Consider the following 14,343-nt stretch of genomic DNA (forward strand, 5'->3'; position numbering starts at 1 on the left):
TTGTTTTTTACTAAAAACTTAATTTTATGCAAATGTATTAAAATAAGGGGCAATTGAAATTTCATTTATGTTACCAATTACAATATTTCTTTTATGACAAGATATCAATCCTTTGAATGAAATAAACTTACCATTTCATTCTTATACTCGTTTCATTTTAAACTTACCAATTCGTAACATATTCTATTTGAGTATACCAATCATGAAATAGGTCTCTTGTGAGACGATCTCACGAATCTTTATCTGTGACCCTATCGATATTCATAATAAAAATAATACTCTTAACATAAAAAATAATATTTTTTCATAAATGACCTAAATAAGATATATATCTCACAAAATATGACCTGTAAAACTATCTCATACAAATTTTTGTCACCAATCATGACATTAGACAAGACCGCGGTAACTAAAATCAACTCCGAATTTTAAAATGAAATGAAACAAGTTGAAAACAAAAACATTTAAATATGTTATGGAAGAAGAATACTTTATTCGACTCTTTCAGGGTCCCACACCTTGAATAAAGCTGATGGATACAGCCGTATATATTTAATTATTTATATTCCTAAAAGAAAGTATTATTTAACTGAAAAAAATTAAAAGTAGCAACTTTTTACTGAAAGAAAAAATATTATATAAAACAAATAACTTCATGGTCAAGTCTAGGATTATTCACACCCTTTCGCCTTAAAATATGTGTATCAAATCATAGGTGATGTTTATGATTAAGTCCACTATTTACCGAAGGAGCGATCCCGGGGGGGAATACAGTTGACTTTGAGATAGTCATGCCGAGTCAACCTAGGAAGCTTCGGTTAAAAACATGTGTACATAGAGAGCTGGTACCAGGATGAAACTTCTGTTTCAGAAAAAGGAGAAAAAAAGAAAAGTAGCAGCGACCATCTTCGCCTTCCTGTTTTGCTGCTCTTAAAGCTAGTCTCGACAATGGGGGCTTGTTTCAAGTCAGAAGCTTCAGCTAGCTCATTCCCTTCACAACGTGGGCTAGTTTTATCACCCGAAATGACTACGACTGATTCATCTCCAGTCCCTTATAGTGGAAGAAGAATTGGCGGAAATTAGGGGCAATCGAATGAATCATCCACCTCGACAAATACCTAGGTCACCGTTGCACGACCACAAAAAAGTAGGAGCAAACATTGACTGACACTTTTCCAGAGGATCAAGAAAATCTGAAACAAAAACATAACAAGATGCTGCATATAAAATGGATACAGCAAATGATTGAAATAAATTCAGATAACCAACATATTATTGATTGCATATGATTCTCTCCCAAAATGAAAGTTTATGAAAAGATATCCACACGTTTCGACTTCAGCACTCAAAGGTCGGACTAAGTTCTATAAGAAACAAGAAAATGAATATTAACAGAAAGGCAAATTCTATGTTAGTTACTTGTGCTAAAGGCGATCCCTTACTTTTATCCAGCATTGTTGTGGTTGTGAAAGTGTTTCATCTACGAATTAATTAAAGATAAAAATGCCAATTAATATCTTAAGAATTGCTTGTCAATAGAATCACCAGCTAGTATTATCATTCATTAACATAAAAAACTAAGAAGAAGAAGAAAGAAACATGCCAGCTCGAACCTCTTAATGGAAGGAAACTATCTTTCACCAGCTGGAACCGGAAGCATCCCCTCATGGGGCACTGTGAGTCAGAGAGTTGTCCCATCTTCTAGAGATGATTGTTCTGGATATGAAATTTCGGAGATTAATATTCCAATTTCAGAATATCTGGAAGTTCTGGTGACTAAAATGGTTGGTGATCAATGGCGAAGGTTGTCAGGGGGGATCGGTTGGAGACGGACAAGAATTCGAAGGCTTCTGAAAATATTTTGCACGCAGTGATTCCACAGCTATCAGGAACCGGTCAAATTTCTGATGCTCGGAATGATCTTAGGAAGTAGTTCGCATGTAAGTTTGCCATTTGAGTCATCATTTCTAGGAAGACATGCGAGCTCATTCTCAAGCATTGTATAAGCATCCGCATATGCCTGCATAAAGCAATTATATTTGGATATAAGTGCTCCAATGTTAAAAGAACAAGGTAATGAGATGTATTTTGCGGAAGAATTAGTTCCTCGAGCAGGTATTCTTGCTCTTCTGAATCTAGATAGGAACGTTTTCCCATATCTTAGGAACTAGATTTGATTTAGTGTTCTTTATCATGTTTCAAGAGATTTTGATTCAATCCTTCTATCTCGCTCTCAGGTTCATTTTCGTTTTATTTATCGACGGTTTCAAGCAAACTTCCCGCCTAAGCACAAAAATGCGTCAGAAAAAATAAAAACCTGTCCCTAATCCATTTCGATATTCATCAGACACTACACGCAGAGCAAAAAAGAAGTAGAAGCGAAAATTAAATTCTGGACACTCCTAAATGTTCAGAGATTCACCTTGACATTAACCGAAAGTAATTGATAATTAAAGATCGATAAAAGCTGGAAATGACGAAGAGGTCTTAGGTTGAATAGGTGCTATATGTTCTCTAATTTTATATTTGACAAGAAGTAATGAAATCCCCTTATTGGAAGGAAAACTCGGTGATATTTTTTCTTCAAATGTAAAAATATCAAACCCAGTAGGAATACATAAATTAAGAATAAAGGCTGACCTTGATACACTGATGTATGCGGAAGCAATTCCGCCCGACATTATCGGTTAGAAGAAGAGGATCATCAATGTAAAGTGGATCGATGCTGCAAATGGAGATAGTAAATGATAAAAAGAAAATAGAAACCGTTAATTTCATTACAGAAAATCAACCAGACTTTGGCTTCACCTGCACCCACGTTCCCTGTTTAAATATACCCCACTTCCCCGTACTGAAACACACATTTGACGTGGGTCAAACACATTCCTGAAGCAAAGAGGTTCAAATCATAGCCAAGGCAAGGCATTTCCATTATAGGATATTAGGGGATACTGAAAACTAAGAAAACGTGAAGGAACGAACATAAAAGCATGCTAGCTGGTTGGTCTATGGAAACATGATATAATGCAAAATTGTTAATTATGTTACTTTCTGAGAAGGTTTTACTTACCCAAAGAAGTAGAGAAAATCCATCAGAAGGCTTCCATAATTCTACAGACAACATGTTAAATGAACATGAAACAAAGTAGGAGTCAAATACATCCAATAAACAGTAAGGTAAGATCAAATTTTAAACTAGCACAAACTTGAACAATAGTTTCTGTTAACCCTAAAGATTGACAAGACGAGAGCTAGTAAGACAGTAGACATGGATAATATCATAGAAAAAATAAGAGGATAATGTCACATGACACAACTATATGCGCATACTTTTGTTACCATATGTAACATCGTTAAAGCATGGGGGAGAAAAGAAAAGATAGTGTGGCGATGTGACAGTAGACATCAAAATAACCTATAAAAGTATGAATTAGCACACGCCAATCCAAGAACAGAAGTAACACTGAGCACAACATCCCCAAAAAATGCCTAAATACATGGGAAAATAAAATGGCTGCCAAAAAACCTCACATTCAGATCCAAAATCGTTATAGAACTATTAGCTAAGTGAAAATCAGAGATATGAGATGCTTCCATTTTTTAACTGAATAATAAAACGCCTTCTTCTATTTCTCTTTTCTCCTTTTCTATTAGCTATGTGGGCTGTAGTGATTTATGGAGTATACACTCGGAGTAAAGAAATTAAATATCTTTCCAAGAAACTGAGAATTGCATAATAAAAAATATTTTTTTTATATGTGATGTGCCATTTAATCTCACATTTCAACAAATACATCATGAAAGATCTTGCTGCCAGCACCGGAAAGAACCGTTTTCACTTTTAAGTTTTACCTTCAAGTTCAGAGGATATAAGTACAACACACAATTTTCATAATATTCAATAGTTGGATTCTTTGATTAATAATGAAGATGAGATCATCCTCCATGCTCTGGCTGAGCTTATGGCTCTATGCTAAACTTTTATGTGGTAGTATCAAGCCAATACAGCGTAAATGAGAAAAAGTACAGGCTGACAGCCTGACACACACTTGAGAAATAATATGCAAGAAAGAGGAGTCAGCATAACTGGCAACTAAGCATACTTGATTAATAGGCCGGCCTTGATGATGTTCATGCTGCAGAAAACGTGTGATTAATAATACCTGTCAAACAGAAACACAGTCCCCGATACGAATGAGAAATTAAAACAGATTCCAGGTTAATTCCACTCCAAAACCAACAAAGTACGGAATATTCAAAAGATTATAAACAATAAAGCAACAATGATAGCAGCCTCCTATTGGAGGAGAACTAACCAGGCAATATGAACTCAAACCACCGGAATAAGATTGGTCCAGGCTACGATCAGCCAAGAACTGTTTCAGCACCAAAGTAAGAGGTGTGACAGCAGGAAACCGATCCGCCAGATCTTTAACCTAGATGGAGAACTCACAACATCAGAAGAGATGATCAATTGTCATCTATGAAGCTTGTGTGAACGTGTTGAAAGGCCATTCAAAGGGAAAGATTTGACTGACTACCAGTCCAGTTGTCTGAAGTCCAGTGTGTGTGGGAGACTTGAAACTAATGTCAAGACGAACGGATTTGGCACCACAATCAACACCATTTCTCGTGCTACACCATTTCAGTGAAGTAGAGCTCTCAGAATCAGCTGTATTCGTCTTAAAAAGTTTTTCTTCTTCAGAAGCTGCACAATGGGCTTCTCGTGGCGTTTGAGCATTTGACATAGCAGAAGAAGTCAGATCACAAGGAACTTCTACCACAAGCATGATGATAGGTATCTGAAATAATAGAAGTTGTTACAGAAAAACATTTTAAAGAACTAAATAAACGTGACCAACAATATAAGAAGTTGTAATTACAGCAGTATTTTCAACAATCTTGAGGGAATCACTTTTGACCCATTCCTGGTTTGCAAGATATCTAGCAGCATGCTGCAGGGGTAAAAACCACAGTCAACAAACTCGAAAAGGTAGATTAGTACAAAGTTGGAAATGCTGGACTACACTAGTATATAAACAGATTCAAATTTATTTTTGCTTTTATATGAGGTGAATTGGGAGGAAATCAATTTATTAAAGAAACGGTGCAACGCAAAGCAAAAACCATGAGGTATCTGGAAGAATAACTGAGGAAAAAATTGGTCCACTAGTGAAAAAAAAAGGAATTGACAGCAACCACAGCCCACCAAAAAAGAGGATTGCAACTTAAAAAAATAATAACGAAAAAGGGTAGATCAATTACGAACTTTCTCCTCTTTTAACTTGCTAACGGAAGTACCAAAAAAAGAAAATGAAATATTTTACATGACAAACAAAGAGTCAAATCGACTTAGAAGCTTACGAATCTTCCACTTTTCTTTATCGTTTCTCAACATTATTGTCCACCGATGCAGCCGCTTTATAATTAATTCTCATTTTCTTCGTTTTTCGGTTTAAAACAATAATTTATTTAACCAAAAACACTTGCAGCTTAAGCTTGCAAAACAAGAAAGGTCGAGCCATGCAGAAAATGAGTTTGAAAGTGGTCACTACAGTGACTAAAACTATCTCAAGTGTAAATAGATCATGCTTAACCCACGGGCACCGCTTTTCACTTCAAGTTCATGACATAATTTGTTTGAAGTCACCGACAACAAATGGAACAGTCGACTAAAATTGGACCTAGACTTTGGTATTGTGTGCATAAACCATCTAATAGACTGGATTCAGTGTTCTTAGACTACTTGCCTCAACCATTCAACTATCCACTTGGCGTGAAGAAAAATTAAGTGAGATCCCTGCATGAGAAATCCTGACTACCTGAAGGCAAGTTTCTTTGATGCCATTTCGTCCTTCTAAAATCCCAGCCTCTTTAATAGGTTCCTGAAAAGTGACCACATTTTAGTTCTCATTTCTTTAGTTTTCGTTACAAAACATAAAGAAACCATCTAAATCAACTTTCTCACCAAATTCCGCACAGGGGGGAGACAAACCACAAGGTCCACATCACTAGATGGCAGAGACAAACCAGTTGCATTAGAACCAAAAATATTAGTCCTAGAGCGTGGCCACAACACTTGAAGAGACCGTGCAACACGCTTAACAGCCCAACTAATGTAAGGCTTCCTAATTAAATTCTCTGTAGCAACCTTACGAATCGCAACATAAAAAAGTTTGTCAGTAACTTGCAAATAACAGCTCAATTCAAATCATAGAGAGTTGAATTAGACTTAATCGTTAATCACTTAAACTTCAAATAAGAGAAGTTGCTCATCTATCCTTTTTACACCTGCTTGCAGAAAGAGTTGATCTCATTGTGGAGAATGTCATGAATCAGTGTCAGAGATGCCTCGTGAGTGGAACAGTTCAGTGATGTAGCTGGTTGCAAAGGAAACGTACAATCTGGCTGAGTAATTAAGGAGTCAAGGACAAAGTAGAAAGTTAAGAAACATGGCGAATGTAAGCTCACAGATTCAGTAGAAGAAAATATGACACAAGGATAATGCTCACATGTTCCTGATCAAGAGCTAGCTGTGAAATTGCAATAAGGTGGTCCTGAAGCAGTGTTCCTGCCAAAGGCTGAGTCAATTGACGAGCTGAAATGTTTTTGTTTCTCCAAGAAGGCCAAACTACTTCACTCCCATGCATGGGTAAGCTAGTTTCTTCAAAATTGACTCCATCATGGAACCAGCCTTTGACACCCCAGTGTCTTGGGCTTGAGCTACCAGATCGAACGGTAGGAAAACCTCTGTGTTTTCCAGAATCGCCAACAGGAGAGGGCGGAGGTGGGCGAGGAGCACGAGGAGCACAGAGGACTACAGGAGAAGGAGGCCTTTTAACCCAAGGTTGTTCCCGAGTATTTGGAGGAACGCAAGGGCTTTTGTGATCAAAAGTACGCTTAAAATCTGCTCTTGATATGTCTCTTGACATATTTGGTATGATTATTGGCCTCAAAATTGGGTAAGGAAGTGAATCCACAGTCTTCACTTCTCCGTCACCCGAAATATTGGACATAGATCCTGACACACTCTCCTCTGCAGCATCTGTCATTGTTGAGGAAGAATGCAGCATCTTGCCACTAATTTCACTTCCAGGTATAACAAAACCTAGAGCCCCTGAACCCAAAGAATCAAAAGGGGAGCAAAAGGAAGCAGCAGATGGAGAGGTCAAACCATTTGTACTATAAGAGGAGGAGAAAGCCACCATATCATCAACAGCGCTGTTCATATCTGCTTCCCGCCACGCCCAAGAGCTATCATCTGAACAAAGAGAGGGAGGACGAGAGAAACTGGTTGCTGGATGATCCGAGGGGTTCCAATACATCACACCTCCACCAAAATACTGATTATAATCCATCCCAGAGATGGCATGTGCCTCTAATTCTTCCTCAGATATCCATTGTTTATCGTGCTCCTCCACCATTTCCTGTGAATTTGTAACATCAATAAAGTCCATCAGTTCACCAGAAAGGGTCCTTTCATCCTCAGAAGCTGTTGCACCGCACTGTACATTTTGAGCAGCAAAGCCTCGCTGAAAAGTAGACTGCCTCCGTAGAATGAATTCAGAATCATAATTGCAAGTAACTGATGAAACTAGTCTATTAACACCACGCACCGAAGGGGGCCATTCTGAACTCATTGGCAAAGGTCTAGACATAATCCCACTATAAGCATTGTCCATGGGAGAATTTCTTACTTGTAAAGTTGGTATAAAAGATCGGTGAAAATGATTTTGCCAATTGTGACCAACATCAAGATGCAATCTGTCGTTGGCAGCAGGAAGATGAGTATTGGCATAATGATGAATGGGGGCTACATTAGGCCATTCGTAAGAAATGTATGCTGGTGAACTTAAGGCCCCAACTCGAAGTACACTTAAAGTTCTTTGCTCCTGAAAAACACTTGGTTTTCCTCCTGGTTCGCCACCTTTCATTTGTTTTCCTACATTACCTGTCTTCAAGAAATTTTCATTAGAATTTGTATCACTTCCATGATGATGAATAACACCAATGGACCAATAGTCATCAAGCTCTAACACAGGCTTACCAGGTGTTGTGCAATAGGTCAAATCACATTTCAAAGAACAATCTGAAGAAGTTTTAGCACCACTTTGGCCTGGGTTGGATGAGCCTCGACGGCTCTTTGAGCCGATTTTACCACTTAAGCCAACAGAATAGTCACTGTTGACTTGTGACACAATAGTTGTACTTGCAGAACTACATATATTTGAATTTGCATCAAGCCTGTCATTCCCAACCATAGTATTGTCTGACATAGACTCAAAAGTTGATCCTCTAGATGTATAACTAGACATGGAGGACCCATAATGAGAACTAGTAGAGGTCGCGGAAACTCCAGTGATTCTTGATTGACTATCACCAATATCTGCACCATTGGACCTAGAGCTTTTAAGCTTTTTTCTCTCTTTCCTATTCTTCCTAGAAGCACTTCTTATTTTTTCAATAGTTACTCCGTTAACAGGCTCCTGGAGATAGTCAATAAGTTAGTAACCATTCAATATCACTTATTGGCTGTCATTAACTACGTGAAAGAAAAAGACAAGGACAACCATAATATCATCAGATAAGATATTCCCTTGAGCAAGATCCATTTCCCGATCTTTAAAATCAAACTTACTGGACTCTCTACCATCTTTACCGCTGCTACAAGATAATCCACATTCTTTACCCTGTAACATGAACCAAATCAGAAAAGATTTTGCAAAACAAAACTTATGTTCAAAAGAATATCTAAAATGGTTGTGAGGGAACAAATACGAACCTCGGTAGGCTCAATTGGCTTTGAGCCATCTTGACAAGGTCTTGGAACACCATTTACCTTTTTGTTGCGGTTCTTCCCTTTTTTCTTGTGGTTTCCAGTGACATGTTTCTTGTTAAGTTTCTCTCTTGGAGAATTTGTGAGTTCCTCCCCCAATAACTCAATTTTTGCGGAATCAAGTGAAATAACCATGAGTAACTCTCGCAATTTTCTTAGTATACCATCTGAAATACTATTTACATTGTCCAAAGAGCTGAAAAAAAGTCCCTCTTTGCCATATTCTCCATGCCTAGATTCTAATAACATAACGGAAACAACCTGAAGAATACACAAACTCTTTAATTTACAATCTAGAAGAGATTGATTTCTAGATCCTTGTGCACGGTTGGCGTTCCGTTTAACTTCCAAATCTGTGCCCTTGAAGGTTGGGAAGTCTCGCCTACCCAACCTAGCAGAATTGCATCTTATTGGCTGCTTACCAGGATAATCACAGCACCACACTTTATCATCCCAGATACAATTTTTGTCCTTTATTACATCAAGAACCTGAGATTTACAACAATACATATCAGCGCACCCAAAAAGCCAAAAATTACAAGACAATGAAATGCATAAACAAAGCAAGCATCTAAAACAGATTTCCACATAACCAAACTTTGTTCATGTTACAATTAATTAACCAACAGTTGTCCTACTATATCAACAATATGAAATACATGAAAAACAAAATAATATGCAATAAGAAAGCTGCAAGCTACCACCAAACTATTTCCAATTAACTCCACGACAAAGCTACTAAATGGTAGCCCGAATATTATTACCCAATGCAGGTTTCATCGCCCTGCGCTCCACTTATTCACCACATTAATCATAGAAACAAGACAAAAACACGCGATTCAAAAAGAATTTCATGACAAATACCAGTGACTTTGCGGCTTTTCCCAAGTAAGCACAAAACACTTTCTTTTTCACTGAACAATCCAGCTTCTCCCACCAATCAACACACCTTTTCTTCCTCCAAAACAAATTCGCTGCCATGCCAGCAGCACTCAATCTTTCCTTCAACCTCAACCCTCTTTTCTTCCCACTGTTACAACTCATCCAAGCCAACCTAAGAGCAACCTCCATTTTATTCACAACAAACTCCTCCAAGCTATAATATCCCTTCCCCTTCAACCACCCCAGCTCCACCCACTCCTCCGCGATTTCCCCCTCCTCCCCACCCCTCAAGAACTCCCCTCCCGCGACTTCATCCATAATCTGGAAAAACTTACAGCCGTCAGTCACCAAATCCTCACTCACAGTCATCGCATCAATAGGAAGAAACCCAGTAATTTTCTCGTTTCCCGCCCCTTCTCCCGAGCTGAACAGCTCCACAGAATCACGAATCGCGCGTTCAGCGTGATTGAACTCGGAGAATCTCCGCAATAAACCGTCAGATTTCCGGTAACAGAGAGTGGGCAGGGCCGAATCGTCGTTCTGGGGGAGGTCTGGGAGAATGATGAAACGGCCGGAGCCGCTGGATAGAATCTTCTGTCGCATTTGAAGGAGGATTTTGATGAAATTGGGGTCGACGGTTGTCAGGAATGAGCGGCGTTGGTGCACCGAGAGAGAAGAGAACCATCGGAGCACAGCTGACCGGTGATTCGAGTTCGGGTTCTGGTTTGGCTCCGGGATTTGGGAATGGTAAAGAGAAATATGAGCAGTGAGGGAATCGACAAGATTCCGGTTGGAATTCATCGGCGTTTTGGAATTTCAGGATCCGGACAAATGGAACAACGTTAGTAGTCTATAACAGCGTCCGTCCTGTGTCGTAAAAATACTTTTCTCGGTGTTTTCACTTTTCTGTACATTAATTAATTTTGGTCAATAAAAAAACTTATTACGATTTTTTGTGGAAAAAGTTTATTCATATTATCTAAAAATTTCTTTTGAACAAATATAATATCACCAAATCTGATTCAATCACAACTAATTTAGCCTCCTAATTCAAAATAAGATCATCAACATATAAGTCAATTTCTATAAAAATGTGAAAGACCACACACATAATATAATGAAAATAGAATAAAACGAGAAACACTCCTAATATACCATAGACTAACCTCTATAAATATTAATTAATTCAAATAATGAAAATTTTGAAATATCATTGGGAAGAAAATGTATTAAACTTTAAATAATACAAAAAACTTATTATGAATATTTAGAATTAAATTTTTTATATATTAAATATGATTTTCCTCGTAAATTTTATAAGATTTTTACTATCTGATTTATATTTTATGTAGCACGAAAGATTCGGCTAACCAATTTGAAATGATGCATGAAAAAATAAACTACTAGAGTAGGAGTGACAAAGGATAATATATTTTAATTATCTTGAACAAACATCATGGGAATTAAAAAAGAGCAAAAAATTGTGTGAAACGATCTCACGGATCGTATTTTGTGAGACGGATTTTTTATTTGGATCATCAATANTTTGTGAGACAGATCTCTTATTTGGGTCATCAATAAAAAAGTATTATTTTTTATGCTAAGAGTATTACTTTTTTTTGTGAATATGGATAGGGTATGGTTGATCCGTCTCACATATTAAGATCCGNAAAAAAAAAAAAAAAAAAAAAAAAAAAAAAAAAAGAACGGTTGCAATTGAGCTTTTTTATCAACTTATATTATTTTATTATATAAAATTAAGCATAATGCCTAAAGTTTGCATCTCTCTTTGGATGTGAGCTTCGTCTAATTAAAGCACGTTAAACCTTCTTGGACAAGACATGTAATCTCAAAATGATTTGGATCCAACAACAATGTGATTGTCCAAACAATAGACTGATTTCCTAATTTCAAACAATTATTCAAGTCACCTCCCAAACACTCCAACTCTTAATTACCAACAAGATAAAAAAGTTGTTTTAATGGTTCATAAGAGATGTGGTGTGCAATCGGTTTGGACCGAACCGACCGATTTTAACCATTAAAACTGATTAAACCGAATCGGTAACCGAAATAACCTATGTTTTTCTTAAAAAAAATTTGTTTTGTTAACTCATCATCTAATTTTGTTAAATTCAAACACTCAACAAAATAAATAAAATAATAAGTTGTTGAATAAGTATAATGACATAATAATAAAATCAGACTTTTGTTTAAAGCACGATACTTTTTTTTAGATATAGTTAAAGCCTAATACCAAAAAAATTAAAAAAAAATGCAAAAAGTCCGGTTACTATCTACTATTTTATTCACTATTCCTTGGTTAACTAATCTCTCATTGGTTTCTTTGTAAATCTTTGGCTGTGGTTATTGCATTACTTCAAAACAAAAAATAAACATACTTCTAAAAATTAGATCAGAGATTTGAAATATTTTTATTTGATAAACAAGGATTACCCTTTGCATGTGTTGCAGTCATTTACTATCTACTATTTTATTCACTATTCCTGCATGAGCAGCCGAATACTTTAAAACCAAAGCAACATTTTTTGCTATAAGCCTCCCATTTTTCTGACTTAGGCAAATAAATTAATTCTCAAATTTCAAATCAAACCGTCCTTTAATTGTTATTTAGCGTTCATTCTGCAACTCAAGTAATCAGATTATATCAATGAAAATCCTTACTTTGTTGTTAAAGTACACTACAACAAAAATGATTTTCCGCACCGCGCATATGAGCTTTCCGCGGCGCGCATTGCACGCTGCAAAGTTGCAAGCCGTTGAAAATTCATGATTATTCGCGGCGTACATGTGCACACTGTTAATACTATTATTCACGGCGTGCATATGTATGCCGTTAATACAACTATCTGCAGCGTGCAATGTACGCCGTTAATATTCATAAAACATCTAAAATTTAGCGTGCCATGTACGCCGTTAATATTAATACAACTATCTGCAGCGTGCAATGTACGCTGTTGATGACGTGCTGCGGAAAATCATTTTTCTTGTAGCGGTAACAAGAACATAATTCTTGGTAAAAAAAAAATTTCAGTTTATATTGGAGCTAGGGGAAAAAGAAAAGAAACCATTCTTTATCCTAAACATTGCCCCTGATCCGAGATGTACTAAGTTAAAGATCACAACTTCACCACTAAAAAATCAATCTCTTATTTTACCCAAAATAAGATTAATCAAAACCATCTAATTCAGTTGGTGTAATTCTGCATCAGAAACAATCGAATGCACGCTTTTACTAATCTAGTTGTCGTCGTTAAATGGGGCTGGGAGATTAAGATCTATATTCAAATTTTTGCCAATTCTTGAATATGGCTTCGTCATTAAAGGGCCAGTAGTACTCTTCACAACATGATTTCTTGAAATTCCAAGAAAATGTGTTCTTTTATGGCCTCCAAGTGCCTGCCCAGATTTAAAGACTCTGGGGCAAAAAGGGCACTCGTGTATTTTCTCCTCCAGCACGACTGCCACCTCAGACACCACTGCGGCCTTTGAACCACCACCGGAATTTTCGCTCCTCCCTGTCTCCATCCCGATCTTCTTGTGGTTTGCCCTGTGCCCACCAAGAGCTTGATAGGACCTAAACAATTTATCACATGCTTCACATTTATACTTTCCTCTAACTTTGTTACTCCTTGTAACCTTTTGAAATTCTTCTGAATAATCGTCTTCACTTCTCTTTTCTTTTTCTTTCTGAATTCGAGCTCGATATTCAAGTTTATGATCCCTTTCCCACTTGTCCTTGGACAGCATGATCAAACAATAAGCAACATCTTCTTCTGATGTTGCGTCTAAAATTGAACTCACTGGTTCATTCTCCACGTATGAAGAACAGTGAATACTAGCATTTTTTCCCTTCTCTTCTTCAAAACACTTCGATTTCTTAACTTGAAAAAAACCCTCCATTTCCATCCTTTCAAAATCACAAGTTCTTGATCTTCCAACCCTCTTGGATCTTCTGCGACTAGGGTACTTCTTCTTCGATGAATCTGTTTCACTCTCTCTATCTTGAAGAACAACAGAACCCACAGCATCAAAAGATGAATCCTCTTCATAATTTTCATCATCTGATGTTGAAGAATATGTTGAATTTGAATTATGAGAATCATCATGAGCCCCTTTCATCTTTGAATCAAAAGGATCCTTTCTTGCTGCATAAAGATTCATCATGTAAGATTTCATGTGCCCGCCTAAAGCTCTTCCATTAATGAAGCTTCTGGAACAAAGTTTGCATCTGTATTTCTCCTCCATCACAAGAAATACAGCGAAAAGTGGAAAAAAGTATTCAATCTTTTTTTCCCACACGCAGTGAGTGTGTTGAAAATGGTGGAGAATTGTTAGAGATTTCAAGTTTTTCACAAGTGAGGGGAAAGTAGAATTAGGAGTAGGTGACAAGCATTCCCCCTTCCCAGGGAATATATGTGCAAACCTGTAAAATTAGTGTTGTTTACGTTTTTCCTAAATAAGATTCTTCGTTACATCTCAACTCTCTAAATAAATATTAATAGTAGTAAAATTATATTAATAATTTAATAATTTCTTTAAATTAAAGATATATAAAAAAAAGTACGAACTTAAAAACAAAATTTGATGTGAAGAAATTATTC

General features: G+C 36.8%; 2 protein-coding genes across 4 annotated transcripts; both read right to left on the reverse strand.

The window, feature by feature from the left end:
* Positions 1 to 616: 616 nt before the first annotated feature.
* On the reverse strand, positions 617 to 10,594 carry LOC140988681 (uncharacterized). Of its 3 annotated transcripts, XM_073457720.1 has the most exons (18): positions 9,701 to 10,594; positions 8,783 to 9,325; positions 8,571 to 8,690; positions 8,048 to 8,486; positions 6,513 to 7,951; positions 6,292 to 6,408; positions 5,969 to 6,151; positions 5,823 to 5,885; positions 4,884 to 4,955; positions 4,542 to 4,802; positions 4,317 to 4,436; positions 4,104 to 4,163; positions 3,071 to 3,111; positions 2,809 to 2,886; positions 2,641 to 2,725; positions 1,614 to 2,020; positions 1,443 to 1,480; positions 617 to 1,193 (listed from the first exon to the last, which is right to left on the reverse strand). In XM_073457720.1, exons 1-16 carry the CDS (start codon positions 10,517 to 10,519, stop codon positions 1,886 to 1,888), a joined length of 4,575 nt encoding a protein of 1,524 aa, XP_073313821.1. In that variant the 5' UTR covers positions 10,520 to 10,594; the 3' UTR covers positions 617 to 1,193; positions 1,443 to 1,480; positions 1,614 to 1,885. The 3 variants fall into 3 exon arrangements, with proteins under 3 accessions (XP_073313821.1, XP_073313822.1, XP_073313820.1); XM_073457721.1 differs by lacking the exon at positions 1,443 to 1,480 and having other exon boundaries at positions 617 to 1,118; XM_073457719.1 differs by lacking the exon at positions 1,443 to 1,480 and having other exon boundaries at positions 618 to 1,193.
* A 2,169-nt stretch (positions 10,595 to 12,763) lies between these two features.
* Positions 12,764 to 14,154, reverse strand: LOC140988827 (zinc finger protein ZAT9-like). Its single transcript, XM_073457901.1, has one exon. It carries the CDS (start codon positions 13,985 to 13,987, stop codon positions 12,980 to 12,982), a length of 1,008 nt encoding a protein of 335 aa, XP_073314002.1. The 5' UTR covers positions 13,988 to 14,154; the 3' UTR covers positions 12,764 to 12,979.
* Between the last annotated feature and the right edge of the window lie 189 nt (positions 14,155 to 14,343).

This window comes from Primulina huaijiensis, chromosome 11 (genome assembly GCF_012295235.1).
Source record: "Primulina huaijiensis isolate GDHJ02 chromosome 11, ASM1229523v2, whole genome shotgun sequence".
NCBI classification, from domain to species: Eukaryota; Viridiplantae; Streptophyta; class Magnoliopsida; order Lamiales; family Gesneriaceae; genus Primulina; species Primulina huaijiensis.